This window comes from Drosophila obscura, unplaced genomic scaffold (genome assembly GCF_018151105.1).
Source record: "Drosophila obscura isolate BZ-5 IFL unplaced genomic scaffold, ASM1815110v1 contig_181, whole genome shotgun sequence".
NCBI lineage: Eukaryota > Metazoa > Arthropoda > Insecta > Diptera > Drosophilidae > Drosophila > Drosophila obscura.
This window is the reverse complement of record NW_024542769.1, coordinates 340,503-365,558: the sequence shown is the minus strand read 5'-3', so window position 1 is coordinate 365,558 and position 25,056 is coordinate 340,503. Positions and strand designations below refer to the sequence as shown.

The 25,056-nt window shown below is 43.6% G+C and overlaps 2 protein-coding genes across 33 annotated transcripts in view; one reads left to right on the top strand and one right to left on the bottom strand.

Annotated features, from left to right (window-relative positions):
* LOC111071467 (ecdysone-induced protein 74EF) overlaps nt 1-25,056 on the bottom strand; it is a 128,578-nt gene that overhangs the window by 87,103 nt on the left and 16,419 nt on the right. For all 31 annotated transcript variants that reach the window (XM_022362847.2, XM_022362846.2, XM_022362844.2 and 28 more), the window contains exon 2: nt 8,307-8,785. In XM_022362847.2, the coding sequence (XP_022218539.2) occupies nt 8,307-8,369 (63 nt within the window). In that variant the 5' untranslated portion in view covers nt 8,370-8,785. The remainder of the gene's footprint in view (nt 1-8,306; nt 8,786-25,056) is intronic.
* LOC111071470 (cytosol aminopeptidase-like) lies at nt 9,302-11,859 on the top strand. 2 transcript variants are annotated; one of them, XM_041592595.1, is made up of 3 exons: nt 9,302-9,489; nt 9,883-9,944; nt 10,009-11,859. In XM_041592595.1, the coding sequence occupies exon 3, from the start codon at nt 10,031-10,033 to the stop codon at nt 11,600-11,602; it is 1,572 nt and encodes a 523-aa protein (XP_041448529.1). In that variant the 5' UTR covers nt 9,302-9,489; nt 9,883-9,944; nt 10,009-10,030; the 3' UTR covers nt 11,603-11,859. The 2 variants fall into 2 exon arrangements, with proteins under 2 accessions (XP_041448529.1, XP_041448528.1); XM_041592594.1 differs by having other exon boundaries at nt 10,005-11,858.

The following is a 25,056-nucleotide window of genomic DNA, read 5'->3' as shown; positions in this document are numbered from 1 at the left end:
AAGGGAGAGGGCGAGGGAGAAAGGTAGTACGCGTGGAAAGAGTCACCAGGGAAAGTGAGAAATTTTCACACTGCCACCCAGTCGCCCCAAGGCATATTATGTACTCCCCTGCACTCCGCTCGATTCACTAACACTCTCCAGCACGCCTCTCGCATGTTTTCGGGTTTTTGTCCACCATCCCCACCCACTGGACACCAGACCTGACCCCTTTCCCTGCCCCACGCCCCCCCACACCCACACACGCCTCAGCATAAATGCAAATCCCAGCGCACTGGCAACTTTTTAATCCCTTTTTGGCCAGCAAATTGTCGCCGCCAACACCAACACAGCAAAACCGAAAGCCGAAAACCGAAAAATGAGCAATGTGGCCAAGCAGGGAGGAAGAGACAGGGAGGGAGAGTTTTTGCCACCCGCTTTTCTATTTTCCAAATGGTCGCAGTAAAATTTTTGCAGCTTAGCTGTTAGAGGGGTGCTGGGGGCGGTGCTAGGGAATGAACAGCAGCCGATAAGTTGGAAAAGTGTTAGAAATAGAGCGGGAAATGGGGAGGGAGTATCGGGGATTTGATGGAATAAGAAAAATAGAGGCGAGGAGAGAGTGAGGAGAGAAAATAGTATTTATGAGGCGTAGGGGAAGGTGAGATTAGAAATTACCCAAAAACAAGTAACTGAAAAAGGCAAACAAACAACAAAATTAAAAACAATTACTTCTGTTGATGTTCTGTACAAATTTCGCCTAAGCGAATGGATACATTTGCATTGCAGCAGACGGCAAGGAAACCATTTGCCCTTGGAGGGAATGGAAAAGAATGGAAAAGAATTGGGAGTGTTCGTGGATCGAGCGGAGTGAAGGGGAGTACACTTTGCCACGAATGCTGCTGCATAAAAAAGTGTCGATCTGCGGCGATTGCCATTGTGCAGCTAATGGAATTATGAATTATAAATGTTGATATCTTATTATTATTATTTATTATTTTATATTATTGTAACAGAGTAACGCAGCAGGAGGGGCTACAAACTGAGTCATTAGTCGAGCAGACGTGACAGATCCAGCACGGTTGCTGGGGGCGGGTAGGGGTGGGTAAGAATGAAAATAAATATAATTCGCGTGCGGTTCCAGGTTCAGATGGAAGAAACTAAATAGAACGGACAGATGTGCAGCTAATGGAATTATGAATTATAAATGTTGATATCAACTTCTATATAATTCTATAAGCTTCTATGAATCCAAATGCTGATACATACATTTCCAAACATTTCATGGATTTTGTGTGTTGTTTGTTTTGACTTGCTTCAAATGACGAGAAAACGCTGCTGCGTTTAGTGATTCTTGCTAAAGTTTCCTCAAGTTTCCCTTGAAGCCGCGACTTGGGTGAACTAAAGGAGGCGAGTGCAACTCCACACCACGCCGCGCCACCCCCTCCCTCAGGAGCTGACCTGGCCCTGACTTGATGTATGGATATATGTATGTATGTGTGGGGAGTAGGTGGCAAGGCGGCGTGGCAGCCTGGCAGCGTCCAACTAACCGCAAACAATAACAAACGATGGCCAAAAGCGAAACAGAAACCGCTACTACGAGTGGGTGGAGCTGGGCTGCGTGGGAGAGGCGTGCCTCTGGTTGGCACGGCTGCTAAGGATCCTCTGTTCGGGTGCCATTTACAAGAAGCAAAGGATTTATGATACTTGTTATCGCGCCCAGGGCCCCCGCCCCCAAAACGGGGGCCGGAACGATGACAAAAGGTGGCAGGGTGGCAGGGTGGCTGGGTGGCGGGGTAAGAAGGGCAGAAGTGGCAGAAGCAATGGCGTGGAATGGAGATAAAATCTCGCACGCAACAAATAAAATGTGCACGAAAAATGTACGCAAAAAAAATTATGTAGCATACTTTTTTGGGATTCCCCAGGGAAGGAACCAAATTTCCAAGGGGTGTGTGCAGAGGTGGGGGTGGGTTCTGGGATAGAAGGATAAAGGTTTCCGGGAACCTGCAACACATGTGTTCATTCATTTGTAGCACAAATTGTTAACCCTCGGGGCGCACAAATGGGCTGTATCCCAAGCTCCCTCTCCATACCCCCCAATTAATCGGAAGTTTATGGCACGCCGCTCGTTTCCAACTCGTTCCACCCTACCCATTGACCTTGAGTGCTGCTTCCATCAAATTTACATTAATTAAATTCCTTTACGAAAAGCAGATTTTCCCTCAAAGAGAAATGAGAGATGGAGGCAGAGAGAGAAAGACTAAGAGAGACTGGGAGAGAGTCTAATTAAAAAGGCACAGCGTTTGCCCATTTAGCCGGGGCCTAAAAGTATCTATTACGCGCACAAGCCCCCCTCCACGCCCCTTTAAATTACTCAATAAATTAAAGTCTAGCAACGGAGCCAGAGAATATTTCCGTTGCTGCAGGTTTTCCACTCCTAACGAGCCGAAAACATTGCATTAAAAAAACCATTCATTAAAATGGCAAAATGTGGCGTACAATTTTTATGGCCCCAAAAGGCGGAGAGGGGGTACCCAGTGCCGTGCCTTGCCATGGCATCGTCTCAAGTGGCAACAAGCAACAGAAACAGAGGCAGCATAAACAGAGGCCACTGCAGCCGCCTGCCTGCCTCTATTCAGTTTCCCAACAGCTTCAAAAATATTTAAGCGGAGTCGTCTGCCCCCCTTGCCACACGGACAAACAAACAAAAAAATGAGCAGAAGAGCGCCCAAAGGTGGGTAAAATGTGGCATATCCTGTTATGGGCTAGGGAAAGGAGAGGGTATCATGTGTACAAAAGGTAAGCATAAGGCCTGGAATTTCTTAAGTTTAAAAGAAATCATTTACAGTTGAAAATTAACCCAAAACGACTACACGACTTTGGCTTTAACTCTTTCTTTTCTATATTTCTCTCTCTCTCTCTCTTCCATTTCCATGGCATTATTGTGAGTTTAAAGGGTATTCAAGAGGGCCCGTTTTGCATATTTTTTTAAAATTTATTATCCTCCCTTTTTGGGGATGCAGGGAGGCGAGGAGGGCGGTAAGCGGCTGTTGGAGTTCAATGCGCTCGCCATGCACTCAATTATAATTTGTGAGCGCGCCGCTCAGACAGGGGCGCCCAGGGGACGGACACGCCGGCGATGATGCGTCATCAGGCCATTAGCAAAGAGCAACCCAGACAAATGTGTGTGTGTGTGTGTGTGTGTGTTTGGGGCGGGCAAGGTAGCAGACGAGAGGTAGAGCAGACCTTGGGAGCGAAACAGCTAGGAGCTAGGAGCAGGCAGGGGGAAAGCAGCAGAGTGGAGAAAGAGCAGCAGAAACGGCAGTAGAGAAAGAGTGAAAGAAACGGGGGGGGTGAGTGTGGGTGGGCTCCGAAGAGTGACAGTGAAAGAGAGATGGAAAGTTTGTGTGGCTTGAGGTTGAGGCCCAGAATAGTGAGGTAAAAGGATTTTCCAGATTGTAGCTGCACTCCGCTGCTTACTCTCCCTGCCGCCCTGCCGGCAGGGGTGGTTATGTATCCATCCATTCATCATACACTCTTTGACACAAAACTTCCTTTCACTCATTTGGTTACATTTTGTTGCGTTTTGTTTTTGTTTTAGCTGCAGCCATCTCTCAGTGTGTGTCTGCGGTCTCCATTTGGCTTTGCACCTCTTCCTCTACCACTTTTCCTCTCTCTATCTCACTCTACCTTTCTTGATGTGCGTAATGAAATATTTCTTGATTTGTGTAAGTCAGACAAAGACCAACGAAGCAACAACAAAGGAGAACGAATGAATATGAGGCCAAAGCAGGAACAAAGAGGAACAAACATGAATATGGGGCAGGGGGTGTGGTAAAAGTTTGTTCGGGTACGGGCATAACGGTAAAAGAGCAAGCGGGCTGTGGAATGCGCATCTGTTTCTCTCTCTTTCTATCTCAGGTACGCGACAAAAAAATAAAGAATAAATGTTTCAGCACTGAGATACCCTCTAGATTAAGTTTAATTAATAGCACATGATCGAATTGGGAGGCAGGTAATAAAAGAAAAGGAGAGGGAGGGGAAAAGTACATATTCAATAGTATTTATTGATAAATATTCCTTTAATTCCGATGATTTTTGGATACCATAGGAGCCGAAGGATGATACGATGGACACTCCACCAAAATGCTGCGGCACTCTATGAATGCAACCACTAAGAGAGGATACAAAATGGATTTGTCTTGGCAATGGCCCCATAAAAATCTATTTCTAGAAGAAACCAAAAAACCATATTATTTTTTTTGACTAAATTCCAAAGAGATGCAATAAAATTCAATTGGAAACTTTGCTCTGCTCTGCCGCAGAAAATGAAAACAAAATAATGAATATACTTTGGGCCAACACACACTAAGACACTCAGGGACACGGACAGGGGCACGGACAGGGCTTAGAGACGCCGAAAAACTTGGCAAGTAGAGCCCCAAGGGAAAGGGCGAGCGAACGAGCGAACGAGCGAGCGAGAGGGAGAGAAGGATGCAGTTTCCTGCAGCAAACACATGTCAAATGCTCTTCCCCCCCTCCCCCTGCACTACACCACCCGTACCCAACCACCTTCACAGAAGGAAGGGGGGGGAAAAAAAACAAGTTTTTACTTCTAGAGGTTTTCCGAAAAAGTTGCACGGACAAATGGCAAAACTGCTTATCTCAACAAAAAGCCAAAGATGGAAAAAGGGAGCCGCCGGAGCACTACCACAAGAAGTGGACGCTGGAGGACTACCCAGTAGGGGGCGTGGAAAGCTGCACTAATGGTGCCAAGCAACCGGAAATGCCGCCATGCATGTCTGCCTCCATTTCAGAGGCTGTATATCGTACCACTTTTTACCCTCCCCCTGCCCCGTGCCCCTACCCATACTCAAGTAAGAGTAAAATCTTGATTGCCTTTTGCTGCAAGCCAAAGAAAATTTATAAGTTTTCCCAGCCATTTCCAAGAGATTTCCATTGGATCTCTCTCTCTCTCTCTCTCGCTCTTTCACTCATTCTCTTGACCCACCATCAAACATATCCATCTTTCCATCTATCTATCTATCTATTGCTCTTTTTTCTATGATAATTTCCGCAGTTTCGCTGTGCTTCTGGTATATGTAGAAACAACTGCAAGTTCGTCTCAGACTTACAAAAAAAAAAAGAAAAACCAGAAACAGGAACAGAAACAAAAAAACCGAAGAGGATGGTGATGAGCGAAATGGAATTGACATTTTGGCCTACGGCCAACGACCGAGTTGGAGTCTACTAAGTACAGGACACGGGGTTTATATAAGGGGCGCGGGGGGATGGCCAATAACCATGATGGTGTATAGCAAAAAGGTTTACTTCTTTGGTGGGAGTACTTTGGTCTGATGAGGTAAGCAGTTCATTTGGTTTGGCTGCTACTTCGATGGCTAATTTGTGCTCTGTTTCATAATTCTCCATTCATTTTCTATGACTCCATTACTCCCACACATCGGCTTTATATCCCTTACCTTAATTAAGACGGCTTCCTATTGTAAAGGCTCCTCCAAACCATATGTCCAAATCACAGCCAGGTAACAGGCTACAATTTTATTCGCAAAGCGCATAATCAATGCACTGCCACACCCACACACACACACACACAGGGTTCCAACAAAAAAGTGTGAAAATTTCTGGGCTAACGTTAATTGAATTTCGTACGGCAGCCAAAAAAGTATCCTCCTACTCTCGCTCCCCCAACCCATCCCATCCCACCCTACCCCTTGTTGTGCTTTTAGTGGAAAAGGATGCATTGTAGTCGCGCGCTTGGTCGATGATGGTCTGGCCTGCTTATCCAATTATCCACACCATATTTTTTTGGTTCTTTTGTAGGAGATTTTTGCTGCTGCATTTTCGGTTTTTCTGTTTGTGTGCGTTTTTGTTGGCATTAGCTCAAAAAGTTCGCTCATTAATGGCCAACAAAATTCACTTTTGCCAAAAACCCATTTCGGCGGAGTGCATGTTCGTTCATGTTCATGACGTGTGTGTGTGGCGCCTGTGTGTGTGTGTTGTGCGCTGTCTTTGTTTCTGTAATTGTTGTTGTTGGAACAACCGAACAACAAGCAGCTGCGGCTGCTGCTGTTGATTTTTGATGGTGGACGACGACTCCAATGTTTGTTTTTGGTTTTGCGCCACTGTCTGGTAATGTCTCCTCCTTCACCGCTGTTTGTGATTTGGAGAGAGAGAGAGAGAGAGAGCGCGGTGGAGATTTGCACTTTGCCCCTGGCAACCAATTTCTGGAACTGTGGAGTTGTGTGGGAACTGCGGCGGAAGTCAATAAAAGTTGGCCTAGTCCGTGAAACGTTTCGCTGGGGGAGTGTTTGAGTGGATTACCACAACTCCCTGCAGCAGCGGAATTAGCAAAGGATCCGAATGCAGGGGCATAATTATAGCATATTTACATGCATTATATACATATGTACATACACATTTATGTATCTAAATATGGTTAATGAGTAGCAATGTTTTCCTTTCATTAAAAAAAACAATTATGGATATAGGAATAACTGGAAGCCTCCTTGTTTCTTATTTAAGTTGGCGCAAAAATTCAAATTCAATTCGCCGTATTTTTATCCTCACAAAAGCTTTTCACCGCAGCAAGCAAAGCTGGACAGCAGCTTTGGTCCTTTAAGCAGCGCCATCTGGCGGTTTTAGGAAACAGCACAAACTGGCTCAAATAACGCCATCTGGCGGCCACTTCTCGCAACAGGATACAGCTTAAAAGCTCTCAAACTATTGCAACAGGTTGCAAAACAGACACACACACACACACACACACACAAAAAACCCAAAAAATACGGTAAATGCAGCAAGTGCAAATAAAAAAAAACGAAACAAATTAAGAAATTATGACGCACCCAAATATCCTCATCCAGAAGGTTCCACTCGTCGTTTAATTCGCTGTTCAGCTCGCAGCGGCGGTAGAAACCTCTCCAATTTCCCGCGATCACGACGCCGGGCGTCTCTAAAAACTCCGCTGGCCAGTCACTTTCCATTGCACGTTATTTGTTAAAACAGTTTTTGCAATAAATAAACACGACAACACAACGAACACAAAACAATATTCGATTCGGGTATAATTAAATGACAAAAACAAAAAAACGTTGATTCCACATAAGAAAAAAAATTACTCTGATGCGCCGCACACGCCGCCACAGAACCGTTTGCGCCGCGCAAGAAAAATGCAAGAAGAAGATGTAGAAAGGAGACAGAGGAGCGAACCCAAAGAAAACTCTGGTGAGCAGCGCTGTCGCGCCACGATGGCTATGACAGTGTGGGAGGCAACGGCGAAAATAACTGCGAGCGCGAGAGAGGGAGTAGAACTCGTGCTCAGACTCACTGCTATACCCTGCCAAAGAGTGGGCTTGTTTACGCAGTTTTTTGTGACACCACAGCGTAGGGACAAATAGCGCAAAAGTTGTCTCACTTATTATTGTTCAAAGTCCAAACCTTTGTAAGAGTCAACGAATTACGGTACTGTAAAATTAAAATCTAATCATCCCAATATGTGGTGTCATTGAACTCGAAGGGTATGTTATGCGTCGACCCACGCATAATTCTAATTCTCTTTTTGTTTCGATTTTCAGTTCTCATTGCTGCTGCGTGTCTGTGTGTGTGAGAGTGACGGAAAATAAGTCAATTTCAAGCGGTTACAGTTGCAGCGATTTTTTTCATTTATGTATTTACATACATATGTATAAATACGCATGTATTTACACTTTTTAGTTGCAATCGATTTCTTTTTTAAAATGGAATGCGTAAATTAATTGTTTACTTGCAGGAACATTTCTTATGAATCGAACATGAAAGGTAATTACCATGGAAGTAAGTACCAAAAAGTCTGTTATTTTGTTGGTTAGTGTTTATTTTTGATGGGAATTTATCCTACTTCCTACTTGTTGCTAACCGCGCTGCCAGCCATCCACGTATGTGTGTCTGTACATATGTATGCACGTACGTTTGGAAGTCTTGTTTTGCTTCACACTTGTTGAGGGTGAGTGTGCGGATTTGATGCATTTTTTTAGCAGAGCGAAGGAGAAGGAACATGCACAGACCCTATTATGAGCTGCTATTAGATAATAACTCTGAACATACATACATATGTACATATGTATGAAATTAAGCTAAAGGAAATCTAAATCAGATCTCTTGATTAAATATTTTCGGCAAGCTTGGGCACGATCGATCTGCAAGGGCATTTAGTGCGTCGTCAGAAATTCTGTGCATTGTAGTGTGTGCGTGTGTGAAGTGAATTTTTTCCGTCGCTATTATTTTCTTGTTGGTTATTAAAAATTCAAGTTTTACTGTTTTAGTGACTTCCTTACCTGTCTTTGATGAAATTCCACTACCGGAACACTTCCATTTACTTCAACTGCCGGCGCAGACATTTTGTTGTAATGTTTTTCGTTTTTTTTTTTGCGGGTTTTCTCTCAAATATATTTTTTAATTTTTTTGTAACTGTTGTTGCTCTTGGCTTTTCTATCACGCACCAAATACAGTAATACTTATACACAATCAACACACTCGTATATTATACACGTGTGTCGTGGCATTCCATTCCATATTCCTCCTTTTTTGGCACCTAATTGAATTCGAGTCGAGATTTTAGGGTCCTAGGAGGTACAGTTATTTGTACGTGTACGTGTACGTGTCACCAATACACAAATACCGGCTAGTGCACGCGCGTGATCTCCTAACGGTGAATCCCACTGGGGAGTGGACTCTAACAGTTTATTAAGGGATTCTGATGCGGCTTCATTTCTGTTTTCTGTCTTCTTGTTTGTGTTCCCGTTAGCTGAAACGACTGTAGACAGAAGGAGAGAAAATGGCATTATTTATGGGAAAGTATTTTTAGAAAAGCTTTGTAGTAAATGGAAAGAGGGTGGAGGAGCCCCCACCCACTAGTGTATTATTTACTAAGGAAGTAAAACGGGAAATAAAATGTGCAAATGTATTGCAAATGATAACAGTCAGATTGGACAGTTCCGCCATGGGCGGCTAGATGGTACTTCTTTGGTAGGAAGCGAGAAAAAGGGAATAAAAGATACAGAGAGATTGCTAAATGTCATACGTTATGGTAGATACTATATATGTATGGTATACATATGTATGTACATATGTACGTTTCATAAAAAATAAGATTGGTGGCAAGGTCAGATATTTGAGAGTAGCAGCAAGAAATGTTTAGAGTTTGATACGGATTGAAAAGTGAAGTGTAAGTGTTCCCATCACATGCCATTTTCTACATTAATTTATACAATAATAACAATCCCAGCAAGCCCTTGATGCGATTTCAAATCTCTTTCAATATATTTCTATTGATGTTGGCACTCTGTATATTTTATATATTATTTTTACTCACGAAAACTTCCTGCCTTTTGGCCTCAATTTGCTCAGTACTGCACAGCGTTTCGGTGGATCAAAGTACAGAAAACATTCACAGCTCAAACAAAAGGATCAGTGGGGTTTCCCAATTCCCTTAAATTGGCTTCTAGTTTTAACTTGATGGTGAGTTTAATTGTCTTTGCTACGTATGCACAATATTCTAGAGCTCGATAGAAACCACTAAGAGCAGTAAAGAAATGGGTGGACCTCTTCTTTGGATAGTTTATTGGGGGTGCACTCTAAAAGTACATCTATAAACCCTTCTGTGATTAGTGAAGTATCTTCCATGCATTATTATTATCAAGGTATCTGCAATATCTTTAGCTAACTTTAGTTGGCTTTGATTAAAGCCTTTTCCATCGGAGAATTATCTTACGGATGGGCTTAAGTTTATAATAATAATAAATCCGTAGCTAATACTCCGCCAAAGGGTATGCATATAATCCCCTGTGTATACTCATTCCCACCACACCCATTTTGATTCCATATTTCTGATCTTTATGTTTATCTTTGCAGTTGCTGGAAAATTCCTTCAAACCTTAAATCGATCAACTCAACTGCCGATCAACTCAGTTCGTGTTCGTATTCACATTTTGAGTTGCTTGACTCTGCCGTAAGTAATCTGTATTTATTTCCAGGCAGAACACATCCACAAGATACAAATATGTATTCGCGGATGCCGATGGCCCGATCTCTGGCGAAGAGCTGTCGTCTGGTGGTGCAGCAGCGGCGTCTGGCATCGATTGCCTGTGCCGACGCCCATAAGGGGGGCAAGGGCCTCGTCCTGGGGCTGTACGAGAAGGAGGCGGGCAGGGGGCCACGCCTGACGCCAGCCGGCGAGAAGTTCGACGACCGTCTGCACGGCAAGCTGAACGAGCTGATATGCGAGACCAGGATCAGTGGTCGCCTGGGACGCGGCAAGGTGTTCAACAACATCGACGAGGAGTTCAGGTCGGTGTGCGTGGTCGGTGTGGGGCTCGAGGGCATCGGCTTCAACGAGCTGGAGATGATCGACGAGGGCATGGAGAATGTCCGCGTGGCCGCCGGCATTGGTGCCCGCTCCCTGCAGTCAATCGAGTGTATTGAGATCCACGTGGACAACATGGACTACCCGGAGCAGGCGGCCGAGGGCGCATTGCTGGCCACTTTTCGCTACGAGGACAACCTCTCCAAGAAGTACCGCTCGATCCAGCCCAAACTGGAGCTATTTGGGTCGCCGGACACTGACTCTTGGCTGCGAGGCCTCTTCAAGGCGGAGGCCCAGAACATCTCGCGCCTCATCAGCGAGGCTCCGGCCAACTGCATGACGCCCACGGCCTTCGCACAAGTTGCCGTGGACAAGCTCTGCCCGTGCGGCATCACCGTGGAGGTGCGCACGATGGAGTGGATCGAGCAGCAGCGGCTGCACTCCTTCCTGACGATTGCCAAGGGCAGCTGCGAGCCGCCCGTCGTCCTGGAGCTCGCCTACTGCGGCACCTCGCCCGAGGACAAGCCGGTGCTGCTGGTGGGCCAGGGCATAACCTTCAATTCGGGCGGCATCAATCTGCGTCCGTGCAAGGGCATGGACGAGTTCCGTGGCGACTTGAACGGAGCCTCCTCCATCCTGGCAACCATGCGAGCGGCTGCCGCCCTGTCGCTGCCGATCAACATAACGGCCATCCTGCCGCTCTGCGAGAACCTGCCCTCTGGCATGGCCGTGAAGCCTGGGGATGTGGTCACCCTCCTGAATTCCAAGAACATGGCGATTCGGAATATCGATCGCACTGGAGTGGTGGTCATTGCGGATCCCCTGATCTATGGCCAGCAGACGTACAAGCCCCGTCTTGTCGTAGACATTGGATCGATGTGCAAGGGCGTGAAGAAGGCTGTGGGCGGAGGCGCCACGGGCATCTGGTCCAACTCGCATTATGTGTGGAAGCAGTTCCAGAAGGCTGGATCCCTCACCGGGGATCGCTTGTGGCGCTTCCCGCTGTGGGACTTCTACAGGCGCCGAGTGGCCAATCACATAAGCTTCGATCTAACCAACGACGGCGATGGCCTGGCCTCGTCCTGCCTGGCGGCCGCCGTGCTCCACGAGCTGGTGCCCTGCGCCGATTGGGCCCATCTCGATACTTTTGGCACTGGCCTGATGTCCACATACGGCCTGATACCGTATCTGCGAGCGGGCCAAATGACGGGACGCCCCACCCGAACGTTGGTGCAATTTCTGTATCAGTTGGCATGTCCCAGCGAGTAGCTGTTCGGTTCAGCTGTTGATTGGATCGGATCTATATTTGTTTTTATTGTTTCGATTGTTTCTATATATTTTAGCAGACAACACAGACAGAGGTACACGCCACACAGTGGAATGAATGTCTTTCGGTAACAAATTCAACAGAGCAACAGCAACAGCAACAGAATACCAATCAATGCACCAGCATATAAACATATCGTATAAACATATCAACAGAAAATTGATGTATCAGTAAATATATTAGAAATGTTTGGCCTTAAATCAAATTCAATTCAATTTCGTTTAAAGGAATGTTTTGGGTGGAGAAAGAATTTCCGATTCATTAATTTGCTAGAGCGAATATTTTGATATCTCAGTCAAATCTTACTTATGTAATGTCGCAAGATTGTTTCAATTAACAGAGCGGAGAGAGATATTTCCATGAAATTTTGCTTTGTGGTTTTTATACCCCTACTCAAAAAACAGTTTACATTTGTGGTAAAAGTGGATGTGTGTAACGCAGAGAAGGAAACGACTCCGACCCCATAAAGTATATATATTCTTGATCAGCATCCATAGCCGAGTCGATATAGCCATGTCTGTCTGTCTGTATCGATGAGATCTCAGAGACTATAAGAGCTAGGGCAACCAAGTTTGGTTTTCAGAGTCATGTGATATCACACTGCTACTAGTGTATTTCAAAATTTCGCCCCGCCACCACAAAGGACGAATATCTGTGGCAGGCACAATTTTAAAGATACGATAAAACTAAAAACGCAGTATCGTTGAGAATGATCTTATCTACCAGATTGCCGAATCTGAATCAGATTGGATCATAATTATAGCCAGAATAAAGAAATTTATTTTTAGTAGCTTCCCCTGCCTCCACCAGCCAGAGACCCGCTGCTCATTCTCTTTCTCGCTCGCACATTCTGCCGCGTTCAGTGCGCGAGCGCCCTCTAGCGGAGGAGATGTAAAATCTAAATGGTACATCTATAATCTACATGTTAGATGTATAATATACATAGTAGATGTATATGTAGATAACAGATGTAGAACAAAATTGTAAAATGTAAATTTTTTTTTAATTCCAAAATTCTAAAAAATTATAAGCTCAAAAATGTATATACTGACTGAGTACGGGTATAAGTAGAGTCGCGTCCCCAGAAGCGACTCACACGTTCCTTCTCGTTATTTTCTCCTTTTCTTGTTTTTAATTTTTTTATTCTCCTTGTAGAACTGCATGCCACGAATGTTAAAATATGCATCTTACTTTTACACTTTTTTAATTCTTTCCTTTGTTTCGGCTTATTTCAGCTACTTTTGTATAATTTATTTTAATTTATGTTTACGCTTGCAGCAACAATTTGAAGTTTTTTTCCACGTCTCATTGTCTGTTGGAATTCCCCTTTTAATAAAAATGTTTATGCAAAAATGCAGGAAAAATATGCAAAAATCTACTAGAATCCAAATTCCGAAAAATAAATAGAAAAAATATAATATCTCTAAACATACATATATACATTTTTTGTGTACCGTGGGGGGCCGCGTGGGAGCCGGAAACCGGCTTAAACCAAGTACAATTAGACGGCGCAATCACCGAAAAGCACCTTGCAGCCACCCACCAACGGTGCTCCCACTCCACTCCACCCCTTGGCTAACTAAGCCCCATCAAACTGCTGCTGACACATTTGGCACATGCTAGTGGGGTGGCTGTCCGGGCTGTATTCCGGGCTGTATTCCGGGCTGGTGAATGATGCTTTCTGAGGGCGGAGGCCCGCACAAAATACCCTTTGCCCTGCGCCATCCTCGGAACATGCTACATTGCTAATGTGTCCCATTTGCAATGGCAAACCACTGAAGCTTAACACGTTGTCTACGCAGCCACGCCCCAGCAACGTCCTACTCCCTATACTCACTACTCACAGCATTGCCTCTTTGTGGCGCACAACTCACTGCCTCTGCCACTGCCGCCACTCTGTGGAAGAATGGGCCAGGGAGACAGAAGCAGTCCTGAAATGTATGCTATAGTTTTTGCCTTGCCATGTGTGTGTGTGTGTGTGCTGGCACACATTCGAGCACTCCATCTGTGTGTGAGTGTGTGTAAAGCCATTCAAAGTTGCATGTTGGACCAGCAGCAGCAGGCGCAGACTTGGACCCCGGAGGGAAGCAGAGAGACGTGCAAGGGACCCCCAGACCTCAGATCTCATCCCAGTGGTAATTGTCTTGTTACCCGCCGAAAGCACACACACATAGGCTCTACTGTAGCAGAGCCAGAAACGGAAGCAAATCACCCCCATATGTATATCCCAGGGACGACCGTGTTCGCTAATAATTTATTTACAGTTAACATTTTATAAGCACAGGGCACACAAGGGCACACACATCGACCCAGTCCCCGCCATTTGATTTTACAAATATTTGCAGGTAGCCTTCTCCATCCATTCCCAACGCTGGGGCATGCAGAAACTGGCAAAGATTTTGCAACTACAATTTGATATGGGGTTCATTTCGTGGCTAAAAATTATAAGGAGGCTGGAGGCGAAAATAAAGGAGAAGAGTCGTTAAATCGTTGAATGTATATTAAAATGTGTAAGCTGAGTTGCAGAGTATTAGGTCTTCGCTTCTGATCTTCCATTTCTGTTTGCTATCTCGTTTCCTGTGTCAACTCTGGCCGAACCGACCCGACCCGTGCTCCTGGTGCTGCCATTTCAGCGCTGATGTTAAGTGAAATATGGACAATTTCCGTTTGCCATTTTCCACAAGGCAAGCAGCGGTAAGGACTACGAATGAGCTACAAATGTTGTTAGCCAAATGTAAAATACAGCTAACTGTGTTGCCACTCGCTTGCCCCCTCTCATGCTTCGCTCGTACATAAATGAATGCATAGAGTGAGTGAGTGGAAGGGTGCCGGGCATTTGCTTAACAGGATGTGTGCAGGTGCAAGTGCCAGCAGAGAAGGTGCAAGCCAATGCAACAGTACAAGTTTCCCATCAGTCGCTTTCAATAGCCATAATGGTGGGTGGGGTGGCAGCTCTCCTACCTCCTTACTCTCACTCTCACTACATGGCTGCTACTTCGTTTTTTCCCTGCATAGAAATGCACTTCTGATGGCCATTCGAAGCAGACAAAGTTATGTTGTGCCTCCCATATACACACATATACACATCAACTTGTACACTTCACGAAACAAAAAGCGCCTTAAATGTAAGAAATGGTCATAGTGAGATCCGCTTTTATTTAAGATTTGTTTGCCTTGCTTCTCCAGATTGTTTACCTCCTTCTTTCGTGTAATCCTTCATTCATTCAACTCAGACGCGTGTCCGCCAATCTGTTTTTTGTACGTGAATTTCTTACTAAAAATTGTACGTTGGACTCCTCTTTTTTTCTGAGTGCATGCACAACTGACTGCTGCTGCTGCTGGCGCTCCTCCTCCTGCTACTGCTGCTGCTCCTGCTGCTGCTGGCGCTCCTGCTCCTGCTACTGCTGCTGCTGCTGCTCCTCTCCTGCCTTGTTGCCTTACTAGCCCCATGCATTCTGCTGCTCAACAAGGGCTCTGCATACACCCGTATGTCTGTGGGTGTGCGGAAAAGTGAATGTGATTTGCATAGGTTTAACAAATTGAAGTTGTTGCGGATGGTGTTTTACAGTTACGGTTTGCTTATCGCTTGCCTTCGAGGGCCTTGCAGTCAAAAGTGCAGGGATCGCAGAAAAAAGTAGTTTCAAGTGAAATTGTTACCCAGGGAATGTACACAGGTGTACTATTAGCTACTTGGGCACCATTAGGAATACTTGGCCATTGTTTGCTGTAGTTTTCTATGCTCAAATATTTGATGCCTTCCATTGATTGCTACTTCCCATCCTATTCCTATCGCTGCTTATCTTAGATTCCATTATTTAATAGGAAAACTTTGCAGGAATATCTTCGAAGGAACTTTCACAGATTGAGTGCTTTTTTTTTTAAAATAATTATTTTGATAGAAATCTACAGCGAAAGAAGTTAACCCCCAAAAGTTTTCCCTGTGGTTATTGTCACGCACCTTCTTTTAGCCATTTTCCTTGCTAAAATCCGTTTAGTTCCTGGCTTCCTTTAAAGGACATTTGTGGATTGGATGAAGCCTTAAATGGCACCGAATTGCATTGAATTGCAAGCAGCAAATGAAATGTGGAAACTTTTTGAAGGATTTCGCCTTTGGTGGCCAAGTGGCAAGTACAATTTTTGTGCCTTTATGATGAACTTTTCGACTGGGAACTGCCTGCCTCTGGTCGTCTGGCTGTTGGCAGCGTAAAAGTTTTATGTTTTCTGTTCTCTGTTTGCTTGTTGTTTGTTGTTTGTTTTCTCTGCTCTGTTCTTTGCTCTCTAACTGTTTTTGTGCTGTTTGTTTTGCCGGGAAATTCCCCCAAAGGCAACGACAACGCATCAACGGAGGCAACAAAACGTTCCGCTGTCACGCGTAAAATATTTTCACAATTTCTGCTTGTTTTTTTTTTTCTGCGAATTTTACTCCATCCACTCGTTGCATGCAACGTGACTTAAAAAACGAAAATCAACTTGTACATATTCATACATATACTGGCATGTTTATCTATCAACAAAGGCATTTTTTGGCAACAAGTTTGTGGCTATACCCTAGACTTTTGGGGCACAAGGGTGTATATGATGGGTGTAGCTTCCAGTAGAGTGGCAAAAGGATGTGTTTCTAGCTGCAGAAACAAGAGAAGGGTAGATATAGCCTTAAGCCGTAATTTCGGGGCATTTAAAACTTATCTAAAGGTAGAGACAGACGTGCAAACGACTCCTGCACCTTTCTAATTATGAGCTGTGCAAACAATGATATCTTTCAGTCGTTTATTACTCGTTTCCAGCACTCTCACATGTTTTGTATTCATTTTTCTCTTCATTTTTGCTATATTTTGTTTTTGTTTTGTTTTGTTTTGCGGCTTGGTTTGTTTTATGTCTTTTAATATGGCAACTGCGGTGCTCGTAAATTACACAGCAAAATTGACTAAACCAAAAAGAAAGTGGGAGAGCTGGAGAAGGAGCATGCGGCCTTGGGGGGTGGTGTCGGATGTCTTTACCCCGCTGTGCAGCTGTCAGCTAACCGTAGTCAACCCCCCCATGAAGCAATTGAAGGGAGATTTCCTCCCCAGCCCACACTTTATGCCCACACTTTATGACAATTTTGCCTCGTGGCTACTGAAGCTGCGAAATTGTTGAACATTGTTTGCTCTTTGCTATTGTTGCTGCTGTTACGATCGCTTAAAAAGTTTGCTTAGCTCTTCACATTGCAGCGAAAAATGATAACTTTCGACAGCTTTTTGTGGAATGCCACAGAGGCTTTTGTGTGTGATTTGAGAACCAATATTGAAGAGATTTGAAGGAAGAAAAGGTACACCAAAGGCCGCTTAAGCAGTTGCTAAACGTTGCCTTGGGAAATTAACATTTAAATTGGGAAATTATGTGGGTGGGAGGGGACTCCAAAAAAGGTCTTTTTGGTCTGCCTTAAACCTGAATAGATCTCCGTTTCTGCACAACTCTCCTGCTCTGCAACTTTCTGCTTTCAATTTCGAGAAATAGCGGCTTGAATTGTCTTTTCGATATCCGTGCCAACTATTCATTCTTCGCATGTTTCTCGTTTTCCTTCCCCCACCCCCCTTTACATATTTCAATCAATATGTAAAATGCCATAAATGTTTCCTCCCCAAAACCCAAAAATGATTCCCATTTAAAAGTGTTGACAAATTTTTCCCTGTGCTCTTCACATATCCATCCGCACTTTTGGCTATAAACGAAATGAATCTTTTATTTGAACGCAGCAGCTGATGCTGCAGGATTGCCTCGCTGTGCTTTTTGCCAGAGCTCATTGTGGTGGCTTGGCTTGGCTTGACTTGGAATTTTCCGACTTGATTAGAGGGTGGTGGGGGGTTGGGAATTACCCATGGGAATCCGCTGGCTGATTGGTTCTGTGCGAGGTTTGTTTTTCTGATTTTCTGTTGTTTATAGTTCCGGGCCCGGCCCCCAAACGGGGAAAATCGAACAGCAAACGATTGCACAGAAAATAAACTAACTTAGATTATCCTTGAGGGAAATTTTAATTTCGGGTTGGCAAATGGAAAACAAAACAAACTAAAGCAATTTAAATTAAGGCAAAAAAAACTTCGCACCTGGCTGGCAATATTTCGTATCCTAATTTAGTAGCAAATATTTACTCAAGTTCGAGAGTAGCACAACGCGTGGAGAATCCTTCCTTCCATTAAAAAACATTTGTTTGCGCATCAAATTAAACGCGCTGGCAGGCCGCGGCGAAGAGTTTCGCTTCCGGTTTCCGGTTTGTCTTTTACGTATAATTGAGAGTGGGGGGGGTCAGCAGCTGGCCTCTACTACTCACACCGTGGACACAAACCCGTGAACGTTTGATGGCGTTCTGAGCCCCAGCCCAAGGCAGGCCTGCGTCTAAAGCTAAGCGCGTATAACAGTTTGACGCTCTCGTGCAGTGGAGAGAGGAAGGGAGCTGCCGCTCTTAGTACTCACTAGCACTCCACTCTCTTTGGCTGTCACTCTCTCTCTCTTTGGCTTGGCGCTCTCTCTGCCGTTGGCCGTTTGTTTACATTTACAAATTGCTGCGCAGGATTGAAACATAAAACGGGACCACAGTCAGTGGAGTGACGGGCTAGATGATACCCTCTACTACTACAGGAACTAGATATATTAAGAACAATAAATAATAACAGAGTTACAGCTTGATATTGTCTCTATGGTTGCGAGTGCCTTTTACCATCTCATTGAACCCAATATACCCTGCAACTGTACGGATTACTTGTACTTGTTTTCTCAGTTTCATTTGTTGCACTTCTTCTTGTGTGTTTTGGTGTTGTTTTTGTTTTTGTTTTGCTGCTTCAGAAATTTTTTATCGCTTGGCGCATAAATCGTTGGATCCTGGCTCCCCCATTGCTGCTGTGGCAATTGCTTGACCTTCAATTAATTGCTCAGCTCTGCTGCCTGACATTGAAACAATTAACTGCGGACACTCTGCTCCCCCCTCCTCGCACCATTCACCTTGCAATCCATTCAACTGTCTGCAGTTTTTGCTTTCTGATGGAGATTGAGGACTGCAGTTCCGTTCTGCATTGGTGGGCAGCAGGGTAGCTGGTTGGGGCTTAAGCAATTAGTCTCTGTTTCAGAGATTGTTGCATTGGACACCCTTCGGATAGAGATTTATGTACTACGGAACAATGGAGGACTGTCTGCAAAGGACTGTTTTGCTTGCATACTTTTGTGCGTCTTTGAGGGGTTCGGTTGAGGGAATGTTCTCATTGCGATAGTATTGAGCGTATACGGATAACATTGATTACACTACTCGACAAAGTCGAACTTTTTCTGATAGATATGGGACTTTAAATTTTTTTTAAAGAATTTTGGTTTTTTTCTATAGCAGAACTTTTTTTTGAAGAATTTTCGAAGCCTAGTATTTTTTTGTAAAGCTTTTTTCAGAAGTAGCGCTTCTATTTTTCACATAACTCTAGTAACTTACGTCTAGTTGTAAAGAACTTTGCTGTTTGGAAAAGATAATTAAAACAGCTAGAAGTTAAGCCCAAACACTTTGCGATTTCAGCTTACCATCTGGGAAATATAAAGCATTGAAATGCAAAAATTATGATTTTTGTGTGGTATTTCTTACGGGTTTCGATTTTCCAACTTATTTTTGGATGCTATCCATCCAAAACAGTTTTATTTTTGCTATGTGTAATCAGAAATTAAGACTTTCTATAATTAATTAATTAATTATTATTATTTAGAATTATTATTTATAGTTATTAATAATTAATATTCATAATTATTTATAATTAAATTCCCTAATAAATACCAGCATTCATCGCATAAAATAAATATTACATTCTGTCTAAATTTTCAGCTATTTCAAACATGTGTCATAAAATTTATATTTAATGTAAACGAAACTTTCCAAAATAAACCATAAATTGTCATATTTCACTAGGCACACGAAAAACACCACAAGGCACAAAAAGGTAGACACATAAAAAAAAAACATCTTTAACCATAGACACAACAAGGACATCCCTGTGCCAGGAGGACCCAACACATGTCAGAGTTTTGTGTAAAAAACTTCTTGAAAATGTCCAAGCGGCTTTTTGGGCAACATTTTAGGTAGAGCCCAGTAAGGGCATGGGAAACATGGGAGGATGTCATACAAGGCTTTTATTTTGCATACACAAGGACAATAGTGTTGGCCTTAAAAATATGCAAATATCCATTTACATAAACCAGCAAAAACGGGTGCGGAGGCGCGGGCACATACGAGTAAGTGACGACAATTTGCCAGACATGAGTGGGAATAACAAGCAACTTTTGAAAATACATACACACATATGTATGTACAGCCCATATACACCCGTATAACTATATATTTACATATGTACATACATGCATACATAGATCTCTACACATACATATCTGATGCTGCCTGGACGTATTTGAATTTAAAATTTGCATTTCCCCTTGCTGCTGCTGCTGCTATTTTCCTTTTGTTGTTTAGATTTTCCTACGATTCGTGGAAAATTTGCAAAGTCAACAAACTCTAAAACCTAAAACGGTAATCGATCGATGGAGGGAAATGCGAAACCGCAACGCGTAATTAATGGAAAATTCACTCGAATTTCCATTTTAATTGAACTGCAGCCTGCAGCTGCGGCATTCCATCATTAGAGCGACAAAGACCGAATGATGACTACAGAAAGAGAGAGAGAGAGAGAGAGGGAGAAAGAGAAGAACACTCTAAGGGCGAAAACGGCTTTTAGTTGGATTAAGTGGATATGCCATAAATATTTCGCTTTCTTTTTACTTTTTGCTGCACTCTGGCACCCAACTCAAGCGGAAATTAAAAGGAGACTCGGAAAATGGTCGATGGTTCCTGACTTTTCAGATTTAATTGAATTAATTAATGCCAGAATGATGCATAATAAATGATGAAATATGACAAAGGGGCTTGTGCCAGAAATTCTGTGGTCAGCAAAAGGCCAAAGCATTCATTATTAAGACAGCTATTTCTTAATCGATGTGTAAATAATACTTGTAATTACACTTTAACAGCCATAAATATAAAACTGCTATCAAATGGTATTTAATTGTTAGAAATACCTTAATTAATTGGCACCTCCCCCCCTCCCAAATGTTGAACAATTCCATTCTTCGTCCAAGGACTGTTTGGCCAGGAATCTTATGCAAATTCTTGTTGATAATAAAATTGCCTAGAAATGTAAACCAAAAACAAAAACGAAACCAAAACCACTTTTCGTTATTTCAATATCATTCTTGTTTCTAAACAAATATTTGCATATCCCCTCCCGTCCCGTCCCTTGAAGGAGTGGATAAGTAGGGCAGCAGGGAGCAGAAAGACAAATTCAAATTATTGTTTTGTGTGGCAGAGATTTGGTTTCATATTTCTGACAATTCACAGAGTAAACCTACAGAGGGACGAGAGACCAATGGCATTCTGAGTGCTACGGCAATAGGATGCTCTGTAGGCGGTGAAAAAGATGTATCGAAAATCACTCTGGGAGTGGAGATAGAGAGATAAACACAGAGAGCAAAAAGTACCGCTGGAGAAACTTCTTTTTCTCATTTTGTATAATTTTGTATAACTTATAATTTACAAAATTATTTATATTTTAATATTTATTTATTTAAATATTCATACTAATAGCTTTTTCTTTATTTTTGAGACGCATCATAATTGACGTGAAGTGGGTAACATATCTCTTCTGGTATGCGATATCTTTTGGTGTTAATTGGCAAAGGACATACCCCTAATCTGCTGTACATGTACCGGGTATATAAACAAGAGTTTTGATAGAATCAACATTATTTAGTAACAGAATTTTTGGACAATGTTGTTGGCGCGCCGCAAGCGCTGAAATTTTAATTGGATCAAAGGGAACAAAAGGCAACGAGCCGCGGTGTACAGGGTGTATGTCGTCTCCTGCGCTTTTTATCTCTAGCCCCATAATGAGGCAGAACATCAGGCTAACGACTTTTCGAACAATGACTCTGCGATGGCGAAGGGAAGGGAAGGGAAACACTTTCAAGTGTCATAAATGGCACAGAAGCAACGGCAACATCCAACGGCAATGGGGAAAAACTGCGTCAAGCAAAAGCTCCCTCTGGCAATTCACGTTTTCTGTTTTCACAGAGACAGACAGAGAGAGAGAGACACAGCGAGAGATGCGGCTAATTTCCACAACACAAAATACCACGGCAATGCGGCGGGAAAAATGTTGTGAAAAAGATGAACAAAAGCTTTCGGTGTGTGCGTCACCAGTGGCACCTCCCGCCAAAAGGAAAGCCAATGGAAAACTCAAGAAAAGCGAGTCAAGCTGCAATTTTCTATGAAACCAAAGAAAGATGCAGAGAAATGGTTGGACGAAAACGATGTGGGAATGCTCTAAGAAAAGCGAAATAAAATGTGGCGAAAACTTCGATGTACGAAGTGAAAGAAAGAAAATTATTTAGAAATTCTCTGCAAGATCTACGCACATGAATCATTTATTAAAGAGCTTTAAATATTTAAGAAATTTAAGGCCCAGAATTTAAGCCATGCAAATTGAGCTTAAATTTGGACAGGAAAGTCCTTCTGCACATCGCATCCTTCGGCCCGGGGCCGGGCCCCCACTCTGCAGTCGACTCAAATGACTAAACTTCAACTTCAATTTGGTCGCCGAGAGAGCGTAACTTTTTCCAGTCAAATTTAGCATGCTGTCTGGGTGATGACTTGAAAGTTTCTTCTGCATTGGCTTCCACTCCCGTCTCCTGTCTGCTGTCTGCCGACTACTGTCTACTGTCCACTGTCTCCTGGCTGGTGTCCTGACCAAAAAGAATTTCTGCATCCGGTCGGATGCGAATGCGACATCCATAAAACGGAACATCCTGGCCGGGTCTTTCAATTATGCAAAGAGATTTGCCAGAGCGACAGCAGATACTAGGTTGGATGGGGGCTGGGGAGTGGCATCTTCTTGGGCAAATTTACATTTAATTTTCATTATAAATTATGCAATTATTCATGGGCAAGTCAAATGTTGATTCTAGGCCAGATGTTTGCTCATTATGGGGGGATAGCATAGAACACAGCCACTGACTAGTTTATGGCGTATATATTTCCAGAGGCAATTATGTCAATAAGCCAAATGGTTTATAAGCCTAAAAATTGAGGCACAAATGGAGTCAGCAATGAACACACAGCGGGCACCCAAGGCTTTTTAAACAATCATTAATCATTTAAATGTACGGGTAGGAAAAACAATGGAAACCCGCAAGAGATTTTTGGTATAAGAAAATGATACAAAAATTGTTGGCCAACAAATTGATAAGCGAACGTTCTATCCACCAACAATGGCCATTGAGCACGTGCCCAACTATTTTCCATGCCATGCCAATTCCATCCATTGCAGAACATTTCTCCTTGGGGGCATATGGCTGTGAAATCAGTTTTGGGCCAGACAGCGCCCTGCAGCCAGCCAGCCAGCCCTGTTATTAATACCCCCAATCAGCATAAGCAGCTGATGTGATGATAATGCTCCATGGAAGAGAAACCAAAATAGGAGCGTAGGAGCGTGGGAGAGGGAGAATTAATTCACAGACGTCTGCCCATTCAGTAGTCATAAATTTGGGCAGAAGCAAAGAAAAAAAACACACACACAAAAAAAGCTTAGAGGCGGAAAAACTCTGTCCCCTCCCTTCCCATACAGAGTGCGCCCTCCCCTCACTTATCGCTGAAAGTAAATCAGCTTTGGGAAAACTAGTTGGCCGCCGAGTCAGGCAAAACTAGCCAAGAAATCCAGCGGAAGTGCTCGGAAAAAAATATGTAGAGCCCTAAAGGAATGCACAAACACAAACACACACACACACACAATGGACTGAAAGGAAGTTAAAGAAACTAGAAAAATGGAGAAGCATAGTAGGAGGAAGGAGGGGAATCGAGAGTGGTGGAGGGTTGGTAGTTCACAATATGATAAATAACTGATGAGCAAATGGTGTCGCCAGCTTTGTGTGGCACTGTGTGTAGTCTGCGGAGCGGCTGCCTCTGCCTTTGCCTTTGCCTCTGACTGCCTGGGGTTCCTGGCTTATTGAATGTATGACAACGATGCGGGGAAACCCCCAAGGAAAACAGCTGTACAGGCGACAAAACACTGCAAGACTCCACACTTCGCGGAGTAGCTCCAACACACTTCGATCCAACTAAACTAAACTAGATCTGACTTGCATGTACCAGCGAAATATCGCATTTCCAAGTCGATGCCCAAGTCTGAACAAAACTCTCGCCGCCTGACAGTCAAACATGAAGAGAAAATTGCAAGGAAAAAAAAACTGCTCGTATCGAGCGAGTACTTTAGTTTGCCTCGTCTGCAGCTGCAACATTTTCAAAATACATTGACTGTGAGAACGCCATGAATATTAAATTGCGATTATTGCCTTTGGCAATGTGTCCTCCGCGTCCTCGCTGCTGTCGTCAGTGTCGTCTCCACATCTATGCTGGGCAAGATCTGACAGCTTTTGAGACAGATGCGATGCTGTCCTGCCATCCTCTAGTTGGACTCTCTCTCTCTCCGTTGGCAGCTTAATTAAGAGCCCCACTTTAATTGAGTCAAATATTAACCCAAAGCTTTAAAACTCTCTGTCATATGCATGGCATGGATGAACCGAACCCAAAGACCCTCTGACAACTTCCGTTTGGCCTCATTCTCGTTTCGACCCGGTATACATACCCCCCCTCCAGCTCACTCACACTTTTCTGATTGATTAATGGGCAAAGTGGAGAAAGAGGACTGAAAATTGGTTTGATGCTCTGATGTGATTGGGAATTTGATTTATTGGCAGCAAACTTAGTTTGGGGCGCCAGCTTCCGAGGCAGTCAACCGGACTGGACACACACACACACACACACACAGAGAATCATTCATTTGAATAGTGCCCTCGGTGCAGGGTGTGGCGGGGTGTGGACACAGTGGGCTGTGGAAAGCGGAACTCAAACTGAAATGTCAAACAATTTCCATTCACATTTTCACATTCAAATTTTATCGCACCCTCCCCCCTCGTTGACTTTAAGGCTTCAAAAATTTTGTAGTCTTTTTTTTTTTTAGGTTTTCTTGTTTTTAGTCAAATTTTCTGTTCTAGTATAACATTTTGAGAATGTATCGCATTGTGCTGGCCATGCTGCCGATAGTGGTGAATCGAGTTTGGAACTCGACCAAACTGGTGATGGTTCGCGGAGATGCCACCCGAAACACGCACGAAACCCTCAAGATGTACCGGCCAGAAGTCGGCCCAGAGGAATCAAAGGATGACCACAAGGCAGCTGAAGAATCAAACGATGACCACCAGGCCGCTGCAAATGTAAGATATATATTGATTGGCAGCATATTTATAACTTTTTATAACTTTTGTCTTGCAGCAAAATCAACAATAA

What these genes read in the sequence shown, in the direction of transcription:
- LOC111071470 (XM_041592595.1), top strand. Translation starts at nt 10,031, where the DNA reads ATGTATTCGCGGATGCCGATGGCCCGATCTCTGGCGAAGAGCTGTCGT.